The sequence below is a fragment of the Anopheles cruzii genome, chromosome X, assembly GCF_943734635.1.
Source record: "Anopheles cruzii chromosome X, idAnoCruzAS_RS32_06, whole genome shotgun sequence".
In the NCBI taxonomy this organism is placed as follows: Eukaryota; Metazoa; Arthropoda; class Insecta; order Diptera; family Culicidae; genus Anopheles; species Anopheles cruzii.
In genome coordinates this window covers 9,622,534-9,631,496 of record NC_069143.1, presented here as the reverse complement: position 1 = coordinate 9,631,496, position 8,963 = coordinate 9,622,534, and the positions used below count along the sequence as shown (strand labels likewise).

At 55.0% G+C, this 8,963-nt stretch overlaps 1 protein-coding gene across 1 annotated transcript; it reads right to left on the bottom strand.

The window, feature by feature from the left end:
• Nucleotides 1-1,639: 1,639 nt before the first annotated feature.
• On the bottom strand, nt 1,640-6,597 carry LOC128267175 (phospholipid-transporting ATPase IF). Its single transcript, XM_053003967.1, has 6 exons — nt 6,393-6,597; nt 5,201-6,312; nt 3,750-4,516; nt 2,356-3,675; nt 1,955-2,284; nt 1,640-1,865 (listed from the first exon to the last, which is right to left on the bottom strand). Exons 1-6 carry the CDS (start codon nt 6,415-6,417, stop codon nt 1,640-1,642), a joined length of 3,780 nt encoding a protein of 1,259 aa, XP_052859927.1. The 5' UTR covers nt 6,418-6,597.
• Nucleotides 6,598-8,963: the final 2,366 nt, after the last annotated feature.

Here is an 8,963-nt window from a genome sequence, read left to right as displayed (position 1 = left end):
TTTGCCGTAATCCATTTGTGACTTGTAACGTTGGCATTGGATCGGATGCCGCATGCTGAAAATCTGCAGAATTATCTTTACCATGAATTACACACTCACTCGACAGCGCGGGTTTAGAATGACGGCCCGCAGGAAGGCGCCGTTCGATTCTCGATTCTTTACGCCTTTGCCCTTTCCGTGGAATTCGCACCTCACACAGCGCGATCGGTTCGATGCGTGTGAGGATGACACTCGCACACGATGAAAGCACACCCGAAGGCGCACCGCTTTCTTAACATAACTCGGGCTCCGGCACTCCGGCCCAGTTTGCCATTCGTTTGCTGGCAACGCATAATTCACTTCGAGCCATTTTTGAACTCTTTTACCTCCTTTGCGTTGCTTCCGTTCGACGACGGTCACGAAGCACAAGATCGAAAACGAAAACAAAAAGAAAGCACCGCAGCACCACCGCACCACGGAAACGGAACGAACACCGACGCGCGATTCGGGAAGCGGTTCACTGCGGACTGAGGAGCACCTCGCGACGCGCGACGAGCTTCGGTAGCAACGCACCCGAACCGCCGCATACAGGCACAAGGTTCTCACGCACACGCAAGCACCGCATGGCCGTAGTAACGCGTAGTAACGCGTAACGCCTTTCGTAATTCGTGGCCGATCGTAGCGAGGATGATTTTTAACGGCAGCGAGCAGCGCACGCTGCTTTTGCTGCAGGATAATTGTCTCAAATTGAATAGCAAACGCAGGAGCTGTTTTGAAAAATTTCATTTATTGGTCGCTTCAATGCGCGCGATTCAGTTCGCGGTTTCTATTCAATCATATCTCTAGATTGAATAGATATCTTTTAAATTCGTTCATTAGTTCGCCTTCGTGTTTCTCCCTTGTCATAATAATCCTTCTGAAATCCCGCGCGACTTCGTCTTTGGGTTTCTCAGCTCAGTTCGTCAGCTTTTAAACTCTTTTAATATAAATAACAAAACACGTAATAAATATAATCCGACTCGCAGTAGGAAGGGGCACCGTCGTGTGCGCCCCAATGTTAAGTAGCGGTCGCAAGAAACAAAGCTGTATCCTCAGCACGAAAAAAAAATGATAGAAGGTCATCTGGAGTTAGCACTCGTAGTGTAAAAGAAGCAGACTTATCATTATATGAAATATAGAGGGTAGTATGGCAAAATACTGTGTCCACCTAATTGGTGCTTAGCGCGCTGGAATTGTCATCGCACACGTAGGGAATTCTGTTACGTGCGCCCTTTTTACGTTAGCCTCAAAGGTTGTCTTTGGTACTTCGCTTTCGAAATACACTTTGCTGTTCGTCCTACAGTCAACTAAAGTTGAGCAAAAATCATTTAATGTTTAAATCCTTAAGCTTACGGGTGCTTCTATCTCTCCACTGGTATAGTTTACTAATTGATTGTCACATGCGGCACACGGCTTCTCAGTTCATTGGGCACGCAGGGTTAGGAACAGTGCGCTGCGCGTACGAAACATCGTGGTATCTCGGGGCCCGAGCACACCCGGTTCCGGGTCGTCCGTCGCTAAGACTTCCGCCTCTACTGGGACACATCCGGGGGGGGGCAGTTTAAGTTTGTCGACAATTAAGTGGGGTCGTGCCGTGTGAAAAACGCCAAAACGCCGGCACTCACAGGACCGTGCTCTCGATCTGGCCGGTCCGGCGCTGAAACAGCGCCCGCCGATACTTGGCACCACCCGGGAAAATGTGCCCAAGCTTGATGTCAATCGCTTTGCAGGCCAGCATCGTCATGTCCGGGAGGAAGGCCGCGATCAGTATGATAACGCTCAGCAGCCAGAACGTCAACGAGCCCAGTAGGTTGTTGTAGACGTGAAGCATCGAGCCGTCGTAGTTGCTGGAATGGGAGTGGACCCGCCGGGGGTCGCGCAATAAGTAGACGTTTCGAGCGTCGTGTGCGTCGAACCAAAGGCCACGGGGACTTACATGTGCAGGAGATTGTAGATGAAAGTGGAACACATGAAGGCGAATATCGACAGCAGGATGCTGGCGATGAAGATGGCCGACTTGTAGATGGCCGCGAGCAACAGCTTCAGGTTGACCAGCCACGCCAGGTTGTGTATCAACACCGTACCGTAGCACGCGAAGCTGGCGGTTGAGGCCCAGTACGTGTAAATCGCCGGGTTAATGCCCCAAACGGCGTACGCGAAGAAGTAGATGATCGAAAAGTGGTAGATGGCCAGTACGATCCAACCGATAAAGTACTTCCAAGCGTACTGCCGATTGCCGGCCACCTCCTGGTACAACCGTGGGTTTCTACGGGGGGCGGGAGTAGAATAACATCATTAGAAAAACACATCTAGTTCCATTCCCTTGTGGCGGCTTACCTCATTAGCGTCTCCTCGTCGTGCGGTTTTTCCGTGAGCCCCAGCACCAGCACCGGGAAGGAGGTGTACATGACGTTGTACAGCGTCAGGTAGATCGAATCGTACACCGACTGGTTGGAGAACATGCTGTGTATCTGGAAGTACAGCTGGATGCCCATGAAGACGAGGTTTTTGTAAAAAAAGTACATCACCAGTATCGTCAGCCGGATGCTGGAATAGTGCCCGTGCACGAGCAGCAGCTTCTTGAGCATGTGGAAGTTGGCGAACGCATAGTCCGCGCACCGGGCGGCCTGGCGCCCCTCGCGGCCCACGATCCCGATGCCGACGTGTGCCTCCTGGATCATCGACACATCGTTCGCCCCGTCCCCGATGGCCGCCGTCACCGGCGAGCCCTCGGCCGTCTTCATCAACGCCACCACCTCGCTCTTCTGCAGCGGACTCAGCCGGCAGCACAGCACGGCGTGGCACCGGTAGCTAACGTCCCGGAACTGCTCCCGCAGCGACTCGAGCGCCAGCGCCAGACTGGTGCCATCGATGAGGAGCGCGAACGGACGACCCGGATGCTGGAACATCTCCAGCGCCAGCGTGTCCAGGTGCCGCTGGACGTTCTCGACCGATTCACTGTCGGTGATGAAGTACCGCAGCGAGTCCTCCGGGATGTGGCCACAGCTGAGCGCAATGTTGAACGCCGTCTCCACCTTGTCGCCCGTCAGCACCCACACCTTGATGCCGGCCTCGCCCAGCGAAATGAGCGTATCGCGGACGTGATCCTGCAGCGCGTCCTCGACGGCGGTCGCTCCGAGCAGCTCCAACTCCATCTCGATCTTCCGCTGGCATTCCTCGATCTTCTTCTGCCGGTCGACCAGCGAGCTGCTCGCCTCGAGCAGCTCATCACTGAACCGCCGGTACTCGTCGGCCGTCAGCCGGCGCCGGGCAATCGCCAGGGTGCGCAGTCCGAGCTTCGCGAACTCGTTGATGTGCCGTTGGGTCGTTTTGATCAGCGAGGCCGCTGAACAGAGCGGGAGCACGTGGCTTTCGGCACCCTTCGTGATCAGCCAGATCTGCCCGTACTGATCGCGCACGATCACACTCATGCGCTTGCGGTCGGAGGTGAACTCCAGCACGCACAGCCGCTCGTACTGGACGTGCTCCTCCACGGACGGCTCGCCCATGCGCGACATCACGTTCCGCCGGACGCAGGAGGCGCGCAGCGTCAGGTTCATCCGATCGCCAACGTCCCCGGTGTACACGATGCCCATCCGGGCGCACGCTTCCACCAGTGCCTTCTCGTCCGGACTGGACGCCTGATAGTCCATCCGCCTGCAAACAGGTGAGCGGGGGTCAATAAAGGCGATTCTGGCCATCCGGGCCATCCGACACACACACGAACTCACCCAATGAAACTGTCCACCTCCTTCTGCTTCAGCTGCGACTCCTGCCGCTGCAGACGGGTGCTCTCGGTGTACACCGGTGCGGCGTACGATTCACGCGCCGACGAGCGATTCCGGCGCAGCGTCACGAGTGTCCGTGGGGCGAGCGGTGGTTCCGGGGCCGCCGCCCCAGCCTTTGCCCGGTGGACGTCCACCGAAACGGACGACCGGGTGCGCCGGTGGGCGAGAGCCGGACTACCGCGCGGCACCTTCTCGTCGTACGCCGAGGTCGCGCGTTTCAGCTCCAGCCGGTGCAGATCCGCCGCTCGCAGATCGCCGCCGCTGCTGCTGCCGTATGCAGCGTTGTTCAGCAGTATGAACGGTGTTTCGGGCGCAACGGGCAGCTCGGCAAAACTGACCGGACGCGACAGATTCTTCGGCCTGACACCGGCAGCAGCAGCAGCACCCGGTTCCAGCAAGTCGCCTGGGAAGACTCGATTGATGCCCTCGAACACCGCCGACAGTGGCCGTCTATCGCCCGGCGCGGACCGTGCCACGTTATCGACCGTGTCGGCCGCCGTGTTGACGTAGTCTGCCACCGAAATGGACGGCACACGCAGTGTAGCAGGCCGTTCCGCTGGTGACGGTCGCCCATTGTTTGTCGGCTCCGCTCCGTCCATTGGCCCCCGGCTCGGTACGTCCGGCTCGTCGTCACCCTCGTCTGCGTAGCAGCCCGCCACCTGCACCGTGTGGCAAACGGCCAACGCCTGGAAGAAGTCGTACACCTGAACCTACGGCGGAGTCGGATGGGAAGAATGGAAACCGGATCGTTGGTAGCGTGGTCCGTCGATTTTCAGTGGTTGAGTGTCAGTCAGATTTATGGTGAAAAGTTTGGCCAGTTCGGGAGTAATCGGTCAATTTTTGACAGCTGTTTTGCTTGGACGCCGTTTGGCTGATCGGCGATTTTTCTCTCTTCCGAAAAATGTGAACAGTTTTGCTTACAGTTTTCTCCGATTGCAGGGGCGCGCGTGGTGCATCCTGAGATGTTGCCAAAGGATAGAACGGTCGATAAAGAATATTTCCTACAAGTTATGCGCAATTCGCCCGAAGCAATCCGTCACAAATGTCCGGATTTATGGGAAACCCAACATTGGTTGTTGCGCTCCTCTGCGTCGTGGTTTCTGCGCGAATTTTTGGCCAAAACAACACACTAATGATGCCCCAAAGCTACCGTATTCTCTAGACCTAGTCCCCTGTGACTTTTTCTTATTCCTGGAAACTGAAGGAGGCCATGAAAGGACGACGCTACGGTACGATTAAGGAGATAAAGACGGTGGCATCGCCGATGAGTCAAAACAGCTGTCAAAAGTTCCGATCGATTACTCCCAAAATGGTCGTACTTTTCACCACCGAAATCGAATTCCAATTTGACAAATCTTTTGTGATCATCCCTCGTATAGGGTAGTTCCACTTACCGGTAGCTCGTTAATTTTCCGTCCACGCACCGACTGGGCTCGGCCGGGCACACACAACCGTCGGCCGCGCCGTTCGAACATGCACCCGTCCACCGAGCACCGCTGGAAGATCATCACGTTCTTGGTGAGCGTGCCCGTTTTGTCGGAGAATAGTATCGACACCTGGCCGAGCTCCTCGTTGATGTCGGACGTGTTGACGATGCACGGCTGGTCCGTTTCCGCGTCGTACAGATCGAGATCCCACTCGAGGAAGAACCCGCCGATAAACTTGGCCATCTCGATCGTCACGTACAGCGAGATCGGGATGAGGTAGTTGAACAGGATGAGGAACGAGAAGAAGTCCTGCAGAAACTGGGCCACCCGGTAGTTGGCCAGCATCTCGCCCAGGTACTGATTGTGCTCCTGGTGGTACCGGTCGTTGTAGCGCTTGAGGAAGTAGCTCACGGTCACGATCGCGACCAGCATCACGAGAAAGAACACCAGATACTTGTTGATGAAGCGCTCGCTCGAGCTCATCTTGCTCGTCGTCAGCTTGCTGTTCATCGCCAGCTTCGTCTTCTGGCCGGTGTAAACGGCACACCCGAGCGCCCACTCCGTGTTCTTGATGCGCGAACCGCGCAGGACCAGATTTTCCGCCATCAGCGGCAGCACGCTGTGGTGCCCGTCGGCCACGTAGCCGTCGGCCAGCTCGATGCGCCCGTTAAAGCAGTACAGGTTCGTGTTCGACGGCTCGTACTCGATGCGCCCGATCGTGTGGAGCCGCTCGGCCGGCACCTCGGGCACCCCCTTCGGTACGCTCATCGTTTTCAGGTTCGTTTCCCCGTCCAGGTTCGCCGTCGTCACGTAGCAGCGCCCGTTTTCGTCCGAGCTCTGCAACAGTATCACGTCGCACGGAATGTCACAGTCGCGCGCCATCTGCACGATGTCCCCGCGCCGAATGTCCTGGCAGCGGATCTCGCACTCCTTCCCGCCGCGGATCACCGTGACGGGCGAAAAGTTGACCACGTTGTCCGCCCGGTAGCGTAGAAAGTTTTCGTAGCCCTGTTTGGCGGCCGTCACCGCGATCACAAACACGAGCGGGACCAGCGACGTCAGCGGGGACACGGGACTATCTGCGAAGTGGAGTCAGAGCGGATAAGGGCGTTGCGCAGGGAGCGATCTTCACCCGCCATGCCAACGCCAACCGACTTACCGATTACGATCGAGATCACGGTCATGAACAGGAAGTACAGGTTGGCGATGCGCCGGAACTGCTCGAACAGGTTGAGCGGCAGAAACGTGATGAGCGTGTACTTGGTGGACTTGATGCGATTGTTGTCGGTGGGGTCCTGCGATTTCGGTTCCTCGGTGTCGCCACCCACCTTCACGCTCAGCGAGTCCGCCTCCTGGGACGCCCGGTTTCCCTACCGGACGCAGTCATCGGGAATGGAAACAATGTCATTGCAAGTTAACGATTGGCGAGGTAAGATCGGCCGGTAGAGCTCGCGTAAACCAACGCAGAACCAAATCAATATCAATATTCTTCTTTTAGACTTGGTGGACTTTTAGACTTTTAGACTTCGTTTCGTCTACTAACTGAGAGTGGCCCCCAAGCTTGCTCAGTCCCGCTATGTATAATCTATGTAATGCAGCAATCCCTATGAGGTAGCGAAAGGATTGCGAGACGCTTGCAATCCACCATCATAATCTCAAAGGACGAACGAACTTTCGATCAGACGCAGAAAAACGTTGCCCGTATAATACCATCAATGCAATACTAAACTGTGGCAAGTGTTGGAAAAAGTAACACTTCTAAGTTTGCGAACCTTATCAAATATTAATCACAACTTTCTAATATTTATGTTTATGACTATAATTTAGTTAGGAACATTATTACGTTCAGTAATAATATTATGTTTAGGAAAATCTTAGATAACTGTACATTGCACAGAGATAGTCATAAGGTTTTCAGTCACATTTATGCTGAATATAATAAAGGATTGTTTAAGAATATAATTTATAAATATTGACAAATTGCGAAATTGAATATTTCGAAGGTAAATTAAATAAATGTTCCTGAATCATTCCTCCCGTTCCGGGGGTTTTATAATGGTTTGAAACATATTTTCTGTCTCGTCTGTTAGTCGACGATTGACCGAACATTTCCAAAGGGCTCCTCGGCTCGTGATTGGACTCGCGAAGCGTGTGGACTAGTGGTAGTGTGACGGCGCATTGGGCATAGGATTTGAGAAGAAAAGTTGGTTCACCAAAAATATGGACCGGATGTGAGTCACACGTCTCACATTCTGTCGTCATCGCCGAGCCACTTCGGATCATCAATAATGCTACGCCCAGTCTACAGTTTTTTTTTTTGCGAAGCGAGTGTAACACGTAGATAAGATAGCCACCGACGGCAATCTGCACACACGCACAGCAGTGGTGGTGGCTAAGGGCAAAAGAGGTAGGGAGGAACAAACGGGAGAGAACAAAAACTGTTTCGCTAGGCGAAACAGCCTTCCGATGAAACGACGCCCGTGGTCTCCTAAAATTCAGGAGATTCAGGCAGAGCACGCCGCTATTGTTTTACCTTCGGCCAACAGCACGAGAAACATCGCCACCATTGGCGTCGCCGGTAACGCTGGCCGCCGCCGCCGTCTACACCACCACCGCCGCCTCCATCCACCGGCAACTCGTTGCGCTCCTCAAGGGCTACAATGTCGCGCTCCTGCGCGAGCTCATCCATCTCGCGCATTTTGGGCGCACTCACACATGCACTGCACACGGATTTACTACACAGAAGAGTGCGCGAAAGAAACTCTCATACACACACAGACACATAGAAAGATGCGATCTCCAGACCGGATGCGAACGACAGGATTCGACAGGACTGGACACCGAAACGCGCGCTTTTTGGATGCTGCGTGGAGCGTGGATTTGGATGCTCCGACGCGCACACACGCACGCGCACCGGTCAAGCGGTTTTCGGGGCACACACGGAGAGGATTTGCACAGGAAGCACACACGTAATGGCCGGCGGGTGGCTTTTCGCCCCACGCGGGTCCGGGGATACTACTAAATATCGGTCCAATTCACACCTTACGGTGGCGCACGATCACACTACGAACACACCGGGGGCCGGGACTGCGGGGGTTTTTCCCTCCTTTCGTACCTCTCCTCCCAGTAGACCGGGGAGCGTAAACTACCGGCGATCGGCAAACAAATTCTTACTGGACGCCCGAGGCGTTGATAAATTAGCACACGGCTGCTGCTGCGTGTGCGCGCACTGCACAATGTGTGTCCGAACTAATGTGTGTTCTCCTGGCAGGTAAGAAAAACCGACTCGGCGGCGGCGCGGCGACTGCTCCTTCGCGCACACTAATGGCTCGCGCGCTGCTTCCAAGGAATTGCTGCTCTCAGGCGCGCTCTCCAGCACGCATTCGCCACGGTTGCCGTTTCGACAGCAAATGGGGATGTCGGAGCCCTTTGACCGGATCCACTAATGTCATCGAGAGAGGATCTCTACCGAAAGGTGTACCGTGCGAGCGAGAGAGCGAAACGGTGAGCCCTTAGAAAAGGAGCCAAAGGGCTGCGCCGAAGATGCCAGGACCATTGGCGTGCGGATACTCAGGGTTTTTAAGGGTGCCCCCTACTCATAGCCGCCGCCACTGGGTGCGCACCCACCGATCGCACTGCGCGTACTATCTATCTATGCGTCGGGTCGGGCAGGTAGATTCCTATATAACGCCATCATTAGATAAGAGCATCGTTAACGTCGTTGTTGAGC